The sequence below is a fragment of the Haliotis cracherodii genome, unplaced genomic scaffold (genome assembly GCF_022045235.1).
Source record: "Haliotis cracherodii isolate W230 unplaced genomic scaffold, xgHalCrac1.p SCAF_6, whole genome shotgun sequence".
NCBI lineage: Eukaryota > Metazoa > Mollusca > Gastropoda > Lepetellida > Haliotidae > Haliotis > Haliotis cracherodii.
Window position 1 is genome coordinate 58,606,485 of NW_027266319.1, and position 13,321 is coordinate 58,619,805.

The 13,321-nt window shown below is 43.5% G+C and overlaps 1 protein-coding gene across 1 annotated transcript in view; it reads left to right on the forward strand.

Annotated features, from left to right (window-relative positions):
* LOC139445522 (putative helicase MOV-10) overlaps window positions 1–13,013 on the forward strand; it is a 29,919-nt gene extending 16,906 nt beyond the window's left edge. The window contains exons 11-17 of the mRNA XM_071226662.1: window positions 2,068–2,171; window positions 3,630–3,841; window positions 7,004–7,425; window positions 8,660–8,842; window positions 10,492–10,580; window positions 12,333–12,451; window positions 12,616–13,013. Of these exons, the coding sequence (XP_071082763.1) occupies window positions 2,068–2,171; window positions 3,630–3,841; window positions 7,004–7,425; window positions 8,660–8,842; window positions 10,492–10,580; window positions 12,333–12,451; window positions 12,616–12,683 (1,197 nt within the window). The 3' untranslated portion in view covers window positions 12,684–13,013. The remainder of the gene's footprint in view (window positions 1–2,067; window positions 2,172–3,629; window positions 3,842–7,003; window positions 7,426–8,659; window positions 8,843–10,491; window positions 10,581–12,332; window positions 12,452–12,615) is intronic.
* Window positions 13,014–13,321: the final 308 nt, after the last annotated feature.

Sequence of the window (13,321 nt, forward strand, 5' to 3'; positions counted from 1 at the left end):
TGTCGAATGTTACTGATCGCGCCCATGTGGCCGAACAGATCGTGGTACCCCGACTTGCTGGCCCAGGCCACGCAGTCGCCACTTCCACTGCCTGTGAGACCGGATCTGCTGATCCACCCTCACACCCGTCAGCTTCATCCAAACGCAGGGCAGTTCAATCTGCACGCGTGGATGTTGTCACCGAGCGTCTGAGGAGTAAAGGTTTTTCTCGTCGGGCGTCTCGGGCATACGTTAGTATGCATCGTGATTCTACCCAGAAGGTGTATAATGCACGTTGGGCTATTTTCACGAAGTGGTGTTGCAAACATCACATTCATTCGCCAGATAAGGTATCTGTGCAGGATATTGCTCGTTTCATGTCTCACTTACGAGAGACCCGGAAACTCTCCGGGGGTTCCATTGCCAACTATGTCTCGTCCGTTGCTACGGTACGGGACGTTGCTATGGGTACCAGTCTCTCAAAAGAGCCGGTGATTCGGGGTATTATCAAGGGTTTCAAACAGCAAGATCTTAAAAAGGGCCGCCCTCGGGCACCGGCCTGGGATCTCTCCTTAGTGTTACAATCACTTACGGAGGCACCGTATGAACCCTTGGGTAGTGCTTCGTTCCGGCATGTGACTTGGAAAACAGCATTTCTTCTCTCCTCTGCCACGCCGGCAGGAGTGTCGGAAATACACGCACTCGATGTCACCAAAGTATGCGCGATAGGGGCGATGAAGGAGCGGTCCGCCTGGGCTTGCTCATGGGCTTTGTCGCTAAGAATCAGAAATTTGGCCAAACGGAGAGAGAATTCACTGTAAGATCCCTCAAAGAAATCTTACCTCCTGCTGACACCGAGGACAGATCGCTGTGCGGTTTCGGTCAGGTTTCAGGTTGTAGGTGCTCCCCACCGCCTACTGTGGTAGTCAGCCTGGGTATGTGTCCGGTTAGGGCCCTTAAGAATTATCTTAAGGCTTCGAATGAACGCAGACAAGGGCGTGACCGTCTGTTCATATCGTGTAACCCTAATCGCTTGTAGGCTTGTTCTCGGGATATACGGTCCGAATGAAATTAATTTCCCTCTTTTCGACTGTTTTAACTTGATCTAAGATTTAGCTCACACAGATACTGTGTTCTCATTCGCTGCGGCGATGAAATACCTATCCATTTGGGCCGTTTGGAGTCACCAATCGTTTTGGCAATGATGATTGAGCCTTACGGTATGCGCTTGACAGTGCTTTGGTATCCCTATATGGTAACGCCAAGCTGGGTGCATGCGCATCAAGTGCTTCCGCCTTGTTGTATACTTCCGCTGGCCGGAAGGAACACGAGCAGTCAGGTTTCGGGTTGTAGGTGCTCCCCACCGCCTACTGTGGTAGTCAGCCTCGGTATAATAGTGGTAACGTATTACTTAATGTAATTTTTAGAATTTTCCTATTTGGAATATTCTATAAGTAATACGTTACCACTAGGCTGCTGCCCGCCCGTCCGTCCCCCGAGCACTTGCTCTCGCAAGAGACAAGAGTGAAGGGTGTCACATGGCAGCTAGGTGGCTACGCACGTGCTGCATGAGGTAATTGAGATCTCTGTGGAAGATTTCGCTATAAGAGCAGTTGTGGGGGACAACAGACCTCGGTATAATAGTGGTAACGTATTACTTATAGAATATTCCAAATAGGAAAATTCTACAATTTTTTATCAATTACTAAATCTCTTATCAAATCACCTCAAACATATACATTAGTTAAAATTTGAATGTTGAATTCAACTGAAACATATGCAGAGCAATAAAATTTCAATGGAAATTCATGACAAGTGACACATATTTAACTTGTGGTTGTGCTCCTGTTTGTTGCTATTGGAAGGCTAGCTGTGTCAAAGTAGACACAATTTATGGATAACAACTTCTTTATTTACTGTAAAGGCGACGCTTCAGTATAGATCCTGATACCATTGTCAAGCAAGCCTTTGTTATCCATCAATTGTGTCTGCTTTGTCATCTGTCTATCAAAGTAATGCCTATCAAAGGATTCAGCTGGCTGTGTGTTGTGGCTGGGATGATTTGTCACTGTTGTGTTGTCCCGGCAGGATGTGTGCAACTACGACCGCCAGACTGGACACTACTACTACCCCAAGAAGGAGGATCTCATGTCTTGCAGGATCATTGTGTCCACGCTGGTCACTGCCGGCAGGTCAGTCACCTCACCCAGCACTGTCAGGGTTCCTATGGGTCAGGGTTCAGGGTTCGGGGTTCATACAGTATCATTGTGTCCACGCTGGTCACTGTCGGCAGGTCAGTCACCTCACCCAGCACTGTCAGGGTTCCTATGGGTCAGGGTTCAGGGTTCGGGGTTCATACAGGATCATTGTGTCCACGCTGGTCACTGCCGGCAGGTCAGTCACCTCACCCAGCACTGTCAGGGTTCCTATGGGTCAGGGTTCAGGGTTCGGGGTTCATACAGGATCATTGTGTCCACGCTGGTCACTGCCGGCAGGACAGTCACCTCACCCAGCTCTGTCAGGGTTCCTATGGGTCAGGGTTCAGGGTTCGGGGTTCATACAGGATCATCGTGTCCACGCTGGTCACTGCCGGCAGGACAGTCACCTCACCCAGCTCTGTCAGGGCTCCTATGGGTCAGGGTTCAGGGTTCGGGGTTCATACAGTATCATTGTGTCCACGCTGGTCACTGCCGGCAGGACAGTCACCTCACCCAGCTCTGTCAGGGCTCCTATGGGTCAGGGTTCCTACGCGTCAGGGTTCCTATGCGTCAGAGCTCCTCTAGGTCAGGGTTCCTCTGGGTCAGGGTTCCTACGCGTCAGAGATCCTCTGGGTCAGGGTTCCTATCGGTCAGGGTTCCTCTGGGTCAGGGTTCCTATGCATCAGGGTTCCTCTGGGTCAGGGTTCCTATCGGTCAGGGTTCCTCTGGGTCAGGGTTCCTATGCATCAGGGTTCCTATGCATCAGGGTTCCTATGCATTCCAAGGCCTGGAGTTTCCAAGGCCTGCACCCCATTCCACAAACCGATCATAGCACTATGACTGTCATGTGTCTATGTTAAAGTATGGGAGTTACGATCATCTTAGCGTTAGGTACGTCCGGCCCTGGAATAGTTTTGGAAAATAGAAATGAACATAATAGAGTTACATGCTGATAATCTTTTTGCCATATATACTACATGCTATTCTTACACTTCAATTGCTTGTTGTCGAGGGGTATGTTACTTAATGAAAGTACAAACAGCTCTACACCATGAGCACATGGTAACTACAGAAAGCCAGTGGCACTTACAATCCACAAGTATACATTTAGTTTAACTGGCAGTGTTTATGTCATTTCTGGAATACAGTCTCACGGGGAAAAAAATTAACATCAAATTGTGTCGTTTATACACTTTGGAACATCTTTTTTCTTGCCATATGACCAGTCCCTCTCTCATCAGCCTGCCTTCTATTGTGTATCCCTCAAATTATACATATAAATTATCTTACTCAACAATTACAAGGACACAAAAAGATGTCTTAGTCAAACATGTGGTCCTTTAGTCAAACGTGTGGTCCTTTAGTCAAACGTGTGGTCCTTAAGCCAATGTGGAGTAGTGCATGTTCCTATTGATGTCCTGTCATCCTCTATGTCTTGTCTATCCCCACCAGACTGTCGTCGGCCAATTTCCCGGCGGACCACTTCACCCATGTCTTCATCGACGAGGCCGGTTATGCCGTGGAGCCGGAGTGTGTCATCGCCATTGCCGGGATCCTTGACTGTAACCCCCTTGTCAGGAACGGAGGTCAGCTGGTGCTGGCAGGAGATCCCAAACAGCTGGGACCAATTCTGAGGTCGCCATTTGCCATGCAGTATGGTCTAGGTGAGGTCGCACCCTGGGGTACCCAGTCAATGGCCAGAATTGCCAGCTCACTTGTGCTCGTTAAGTTTGTAATCATACCCCAATATAATCATAACACAATAATAAAAACAAAACCGTTATGGCTACACTATATTGTGTCATGATCTTAGCGTGAACATCACTTTGTGGAACAGGGCCTATAACATTAAGTTAGTGCGAACATCACTTTGTGTAACAGGGCCTATAACATTAACTTAGCGCGAACATCACTTTGTGTAACAGGGCCTATAACATTAACTTAGCGCGAACATCACTTTGTGTAACAGGGCCTATAACATTAACTTAGCGCGAACATCACTTTGTGTAACAGGGCCCATAACATTAACTTAGCACGAACATCACTTTGTGTAACAGGGCCTATAACATTAACTTAGCGTGAACATCACTTTGTGGAACAGGGCCTATAACATTAAGTTAGTGCGAACATCACTTTGTGTAACAGGGCCTATAACATTAAGTTAGTGCGAACATCACTTTGTGGAACAGGGCCTATAACATTAAGTTAGTGCGAACATCACTTTGTGTAACAGGGCCCATAACATTAATTAGCGTGAACATCACTTTGTGTAACAGGGCCTATAACATTAATTAGCGTGAACATCACTTTGTGTAACAGGGCCCATAACATTAATTAGCGTGAACATCACTTTGTGTAACAGGGCCTATAACCATGATAACATTAAGTTAGTGCGAACATCACTTTGTGTAACAGGGCCCCATAACATTAACTTAGCGTGAACATCACTTTGTGTAACAGGGCCTATAACTTTAAATTAGTGCGAACATCACTTTGTGTAACAGGGCCCACAACATTAACTTAGCGCGAACATCACTTTGTGAAACAGGGCCTATAACATTAACTTAGCGTGAACATCACTTTGTGTAATAGGGCCTATAACATTAATTAGCGTGAACATCACTTTGTGTAACAGGGCCCATAACATTAACTTAGCGCGAACATCACTTTGTGAAACAGGGCCTATAACATTAACTTAGCGTGAACATCACTTTGTGTAATAGGGCCTATAACATTAAGTTAGTGCGAACATCACTTTGTGTAACAGGGCCCACAACATTAACTTAGCGCGAACATCACTTTGTGAAACAGGGCCCATAACATTAACTTAGCGAGAACATCACTTTGTGTAACAGGGCCCATAACATAAACTTAGCGCGAACATCACTCTATGTAACAGGTCATATAACATTAACTTAAGCAAAGGATGAATGCCTCCAACTCATTTTTATCCTGTCCATCCTTCTATTTTTCAGTCCGTCTGTCCGCCTCTCAAAGGGGACAAGTGTTCTCAAAAACTATTTGAGGTAGAGAAATGAAATTTTGCACTGGTCATGATCTCAAATGAGTTCGAAAATTGATGTCGTCAATTAACTTTTGACAGAGTTATGGCCCTTGCCCCGTGTCTTTCGACTTTGCGCATATTGTGTGCAATGGTGACAAGTTTTCTCAGAAGAAACTACTGAAGTTACAAGAATGAAACTTTGCATGCTTATCTATGAGATACTTTTGAAGACTGTTCGAAAATTGGTCCTGTAAATTACTTCCCTTGCTACGTGTTTTTAGATTTTGAGCATACAGTTACAGCTCTTGATCCATGTTAATTTACAAAGTACATTTTTCCCAGAGAAGGGGCCTTTTGTGTATTAATTTCACATTGAATCATTTTTTTTCTAATGAAATAAATCAGCCAAAAAGAACTCATGGAAATTAAAAAAAACCTGTTTTGCTGGTTTTAATAATCAACACTAAGCATTATGTAGATGTAAATACGAAATAACAAAACAACTGGAAAATGGAAATTAAAAAAACCCTGTTTTGCTGGTTTAATAATAGACACAAAGCATTACGTAGATGTAAATATGAAATAAAACAACTGGAAAAGTAGTAGTCTGGATTTTCTAGTTTTATCTCAGTGCTCAATACAAAATGTACTTTACAGGAGGTACTTTCAACATTCAAAAATGAAACTAAGTCCAAATTGACATGGCAGAAACAGGCTATAGGCACTATGCAAATTAGCCTAGGAAAAAAGTTATAAAAACAACAATAAAAATAACAGCTGTGTTTGTGTACATAATAATAATGACATGTAAGTTGTTGTTTGAGAAGGGAATATGTTACTTTTACGTTCTGATATTTTGACGATGATTCACTATCCCACAATGCCACTCGCAAATCACTTACCACTGACAAATCACATGCACGTGGGTTTCAAGCACCTGTTTTCACCTGTCGTCAAGGTGTCATAGGTCATGGACATTCACCTTGAACTACTAACACCTGGTTATGCTCAGTTTCACAATAGTCTGTTATGTTCATATTTTTACACACTTTTACATCTAAAAAGACATAAAAACCTTTGATACGCTGTATTTGTGCCAAGGCCCAATTACCCAGTAGTACTAATTGAGTTGTTTGAATATTTATATATTTTGTATATTAACTGCATTTATTTAAAATCTGAGATAAAAAAAAACAGGTTTTTTTCATTTCCGTGAGTACTGTAGTACTAACTTTTCTTATGGTTTTATTTGACTCTTTTGTATAGTTTCTACTATAAACATTTAAAATTCTATTGTGCCCCACGGTGGGGGATAGCGATTACGCTGGTTTTTTGGTTGTCCTTAACACGAACACTCACTCACCCATGAGAACTTTTTGTGGTGTTGCCTCACATCAACAACAGCAATCAATGAGTGGTTTGATCAACAGAGATAAAATCATCTTTAAATTTGTTATCGTTGATATTTCTTATAAATGTATGGGCAATATTTAATCCTGCATGATATCTCAATCTCATATCTCTACCAGCCAAATTATTAACACAATAAATAACAAGACCTTTTTTGTCCTTAAGATGTGTTAACTTATATACCACTCAACATTTGATAGGGATGTGTACTTAAAGGAAGAGAATATACGGATGTCAACTTCTTTATTATGAGGAACACGTTTCAGAGTATATGCCTACTCCTTCATCAGGTGATGTACTCCATATACTACGAAACGTTGTGCTCCTCATAATAAAGAAGTTGACTTCCATATATTCTCTTCCTTATGTGAATCACTTGTAAATGCCTTTCAAAGACCTGTACTTTCTTCAGATATGTCCCTGCTGGAACGCTACATGACACAACACCCAATCTACGCCAGACGGGAGGACGCCAGGACGCCAGAAGACGCATACGACAAACGTGTCCTAACGAAACTGCTCAACAACTACAGGTCTCACAAGGCCATCCTGCAGATGCCCAATGAGATGTTCTATGACAGCGAGCTGCGGGTGCACGCGCCCGAGATCAGGGATCTGATGTGTGATTGGGAAGAGCTTCCCATACCCAACTACCCCGTCATATTCCACGCCGTGATGGGCGAGGACATGCGGGAAGAACGCAGTCCGTCATTCTTCAACCCAGAGGAAGCTGTGACAGTGATCAACTACGTCAAACAGATCCTCAGCACCAGGATCAGAGGAAAACAGATCAAGGTGGAGGAGATAGGGATTATCTCCCCTTACAGGAAGCAGGTGGGAAGAAAGATTTGTGACACGTCATGGGCGGATACAGAGGGGGTATAAATTACCACCAAAGACAATAAATAGATCTTAATTGTGCACCCCCCCTTTTCAAAAAAGCTGTATCCGCCCATGCACGTTACTGTTTTTTGTGAATGGTTGTTGATCATGGGTAAATATATATACACTGACTTAAACTTTCACGTAGATGTGTGTACAAGGTAGATATACTTGAACCATTTTGAAGTTTACTATAAAGTTACAGTTTAATCAAAAGTTTACCCTAAGGCCATGATGATTTAATTGCTAGATTATCATCCCGCCCAACTCACGACTAAACCCTCCCCCGACAAATTAATTGTACTTGCTTGAGTGTTTAGAATGTTTAGAGTATTGTAACGACCGCAGCTGTCAAACAGCAATATCATATATACGACATGCTGTAAACTGGTCTACAACTGACGCTCAGTGAGAATATGCCTATTGTCTGCTTGCTGTTGGCTGTCAAGATGGTGCTCGCCCTTTTGAAAATACGAGAGGGTGTGCAGACCATTAAGACTGGTATGCCTGTCCTTTGCCAGAGTCTATGACTCATGGATATCTTCAACAAGTTTGCTTGTAGGGAACTTGACACGTTAACGTCAATTGAGGACAAAGTCTTTAATGCACAAGTACAAATTGGGGCAGGGAAAATGAAAATAGGTTTGACACAGATACATCTGACTGCTACTGTTGAAATCAACGTTTATTTATTATCGTTGTTATTTCAGTCATCTGTTGTTCGTACCAAGATGTCCAGTCTTCAACTTGACCACTTTAATAGAAAATAAAAAATAAAAAGCCTCCCCACTTTTTTTTAAAAAAGTGGATGATAATCTAGCAATTAATTTATGATGACCTAATGATAAGTATCCCACTTTATGCATCTTCCCGAGGCAAGGGTTAACTGACTATAAAAGTCCAGTTTCCACCCTTGCCGAACTAGGCTGGAATTATGTAGATATAATATGGCTGGCTAATGAGTCTATGCATGGTCCAATTAAAATCGCATAACAACACTTTTTCCCTCAAAATCTGTAAAATGGGACTGGCCATTAAAGTAAAACTGACACATGGGTCATCATGCATATTATTGAGAAATTATGTATCAACCATAACATGGTTTGAGTAGGAGACATCACTTGAATCTGTTGATGCTAGAAGTAGAACTCAAAGATTCTCATGATGTCTCCATCCCTGTTGTCAGGTCCAGAAGATACGTCAGCAGCTCCAGAAGCACCGGGTGGACACCCAGAAGCTGAAGGTGGGGTCGGTGGAGGAGTTCCAGGGGGCCGAGCGACTCATCATCATTGTCTCCACCGTCCGCAGCAACCCCAAATACCTCTCACAAGATGTCAAGTTCAACCTTGGCTTTCTCAAGAATCCAAAGGTAGGAGAACGTCCCAGCGCCCATGTCCAACGGTGAAACGACCCTCCTACCCTGAGTTCCTTGTTCCAACATAGAACCTCTGCCTCAGGCCAGCGCCATGTGACGATTCGTCACTTCCTACACAGTCCATTCAAGATATTGCATATGGTTTTCATCAGTTTTATTTTTTTACAAGTCAAAAAATTTAGATAAAGATGTCATAGAATGGTTAACTCAGCAAGAAGTGGCCAGGCACTTTGGCGTATCCAGACAGCGGTTTCCGCACTGTGGACCTGATACAACAACACCAACAGAGTTGACGACAGACCATGGTCAGTAAGACCAAGGGTGACAACCCAAGCACAAGATCGATACATCCGGCTGCGACACCTCCGAGACCGCACTACCACAGCCAAGTCTACAACCACACAGATCCCTGGGGTACGCAGAATATCAGATCAAATGGTATGCAACAGACTGAGGGAGGCTGGACTTTTTGAACGAAGACCTGTTCGACGTCATGTATTGACCCCACGTCATCTGACGGACCGTCTGCTTTGATGCCAACAGAGGGTTAGATGGGTACGTGTAAGGTGGAGAAATGTACTGTTTACTGACGAGTCCTGTTTCCTACTCACACGTGCTGATGCGCGCGCACGTGTCTACAGACGTCAGGGTGAACGTTATGCCCCCAACTGTGTGCAGCAGGTTGTCCCATTTGGCGGCGGGAGTGTCGTGGTATGGGCCGGAATTCATCACGGTGGTAGGACGCCTCTCGTGCATGTGGCAGGTGCATTGACAGGTGTGCGTTACAGAGACTTGATCCTACAGCCTTACGTTCTTCCTCACGTCAACGTTCATGGCGGACAGTTCCAGCAGGATAACGCTCGACCGCATATTGCACGTGTTTGTCAGGACTTCTTACAGCACAACAACATCCAGACATTACCTTGGCCAACCCGGTCACCAGATTTGTCCCCGATTGAGCATCTGTGGGACGAGTTGGATCGAAGCGTTCGCAGAAGGAATCCACCGACCCAAACACTTCCGGCGCTTCTTGATGCACTTCAACATGAATGGAAGTACATCAGCGTGTTATTGACAACTTGATTGCATCTATGGGTCGTCGGTGTCAAGCGGTGATGGATGCACGTGGTGGGCACAACCGATACAGTTAATGTCACAGGGGTACAGAAAATGTCAGTATCGTGTACGTGTGTCTGTCTAGGTAACACGATTAATGCTTTGAACATTGTGTACATTGATCTTTAAACAGTGTTTCAATTATGGTTTCTGTGTCCTATTTTTAAACAATCGCATTATATTACATTTTGAAAGTCAGTGTCAAGTTTCTTTTTTTGAAGAGTATATATTGTCATGCGCCTCACTGTCACAGTTGTAGTACAAATGTATGTGTAAATCACACTGAAAGGCTTGCATTTGACCAGTCTGTTCTGATATCATGTTACTTAGCCTGTATGGAGTGTCAGAAGAGCCTTCAGCTCAGAAGGTCACTGAGCAGGTGTAGATTACACCGTGTGTGTTTTGTTGTTACATGGTGTACACTGTGCCTGAAGGAGGGTCACAGGTTTTCTCATACCCAACATTGCCATCTTTCCAGTGATGAAATTATGTTAAATACTATGTTTATTTTTTTTATTTTTTTTCAGAGATTTAATGTGACTGTGACAAGACCAAAGGCATTGTTGATCGTCATCGGGAACCCTCACACCCTCCTGATGGACGAACACTGGGGAAGGTGGGTGCAGCTGTGTCATGCTGATTTGGTGGGAGGGGGGGCAGGATTAACACTGCAGCAAGTACAGCACACTAGTCAACAGTATCATGTGATGTGACGGCAACATGTAAACCCAACAAGCCACAGTTGAGGACATAATCATTAAGTCAGCAGTCAATCCAGAGTGTTGGTATCAAATTGTGGTTCATATTTAACAGTTGCCACCCTCTGCTTGGGATCTGTTTGTTTGTTATCTAACACCACACTCAGCAATGACTTACCAGTGATTGACATCATGAGCAGTGATCGACGCTATTGGGATATGATGACATGCATCAACCAAGTCAGCAAGCCTGACACCCAATCCCGTTAGTTGCCCCTTACGACAAGCTTAGTCGCCTTTGATGGCAAGCATGGGTTGCTGAAGACCTATTCTACCCCGGAACTTCACGGGTCACTTGGGATCTGTTCTGCCCTGAATCTCGGAGTTCAGAGACCAGCGTGATGCATCAACATCCTGTATTCAAGGGCTTTTGCTCTTCCTAAAAAGGGGGCATGGGTCTAAGGCGCTGCGATTCGCTGTGCAGAGTTGCATCCCTTGGCCCTGCCAGAAACCTATGATTGTGGGTTCGAATCCCGGTCGACCCCGATTATGTTGTCAGGCTCGCTGACTTGGTTGAAGCATGTCATCGTATCCCAATTGCGTGGATTGATGCGCTTGATGTCAATCACTAGATTGTCTGGTCCAGCCTCGAAATTTACAGACCGCCATCACATAGCTGGAATATTGCTGAGTGAGGCGTAAAACAACAAACAAACAAAATCATCTTGATCATTAAACTGAATGAGCAGCAGATATAATGTTTTTGAATAACATAATTAGGACAGCCAGGAGAGTTGAATTTACTCAGCCAAGCATCCTTTTAAGTGTTGCATTCAAACTGACATAATGTCAAGATATAAAGGTGAGGTGAGGTGAAATTGTTTTAACATTACGTTCAAGATTATTGCACTTATGTAGCGACGTGCATGCACATGTGTGTGTGTGTGTGTGTGTGTGGCTGCTTGTACAAGTCCGGACTGATGCTGATTTTATAGTGCTAGACAACTGAGATACCATGCCAAAGTTTAACATAAATATCCCCCTCAGACACGGTATACTGACTCCGAACCGACCAGTCCTTGTTTTAGCCCCTTAATGCCGAGTGCCAGGCAGAGTAACAAAAAGTACCATCTTTTAACGTCTTTTAGTATGATGCACACAGGGACTGAACCCCAGATCTCCGCTCTCTGGGCGGCACTCTACTACTCGACTACGGAAGCGGTCTGAGATATAAAGAAAATCTAACCTGGTGGTCTTTTGATACAAAAATATCAACACGAGTCAATAAACATTTTAAAGGCTTACCGATGTGTTTTAAACTATTATCGACGAGTGTTGATATATTTCATATCAAGAGACACAAGAGTGAGATTCTGTATAACATCCAAAATCATTTTTCCAACTTTTACACTTTGTAAACAGCAATAAAGTGTCTTAGATGTAGAAAGTACATCAGGCCAGCTTCATGGGCATCTAGATTAGTGATGTGATTTCTTTGATCTGCCCGGCGTTGTGATGCAATGATTACATTGCATCTCCTGTGAAGGTCAGTTTTTGGTGATGAACAGTTCCACAATCTGAAGTTTAGACAGTTTCTCTGCATCTGCATCTCTTCAGAAGTATTCATATTTAGGCATTTTTACAAACTTTTGTTTCGTTGTGGTTTCCAGGTTTATCCGGAACTGCAAGAACTGTGGAGCCGTTGCCGGAGAGGACTTTTCCACGGAAACAGAACAGGAGTTGGATGATGTCATGCAGAGACTTGCTGCTGTCAACTTGGATGTCATAGGTAATACAGGTTACCATGGCAACACTTCATTTGCCGCTCTCATGGTAATGCAAAGACAGTCAATAAATGTCTAAATTTTCAGGCATTTAGGCGTAATTGATGAGAATAAACTCATTAGTTTTTCAAATCTGCTTGTCCAAGTAATTATTTTCTATGTGTTTTAGATTCCAACCCTGATTCGGAAGAAGGACTTGTTGTCAACTTTGAACAGCCATGGAGGAAAGACATCTGATGGAACCGGAAGAGCCAATCTCAATGCTAGCCTGTCCATTCCAGCCAATCAGATTGCAGCATCAGTATTTCCGAGTCATATGCAGACCTGTTTACTCCTGACTTGCCATACCAGTTTGACTAAGAATCTGTCCGTAGTTCTATTTGTCAGTAGCCTTTCCTACCAGTGTGCGAGCAGGCGATGTCGACCTCGTACACGTTACAATGAACGAATGAATGAATCGCCATGTTGATTTAACATGTAGTATTACAGCATAGCCTCAGTTGAAATCGACAGACCAAGGTCATAGCTTCGGTTTTTATTACCCATAATGCAACAGGTTTATTTCCGTCGTGCATCCATGGTTGAAAGATGCCAGAGCCCATGGTAAAACTGACATCAGAAACCAGTTTGAATTTTTTTTATAATTTTTTTTATGTTTTAGCAAACATCTACTGTATTTCATTCTGATTTAGAAGTAATATTATTTCATCAGTTAGGAACGTAAAATGTTTTCACCTGTATTCGATGGCTGTGGGGGTTTTCAAAATCAGTAGGTGCTATAAAGAAACACTAGGAGTGACCATGTCTGCATATGGTCCGATAAGCCAGGATATGACTGAGAGATTGTCAAGACACATTCCTTTACTGTGGCAGCT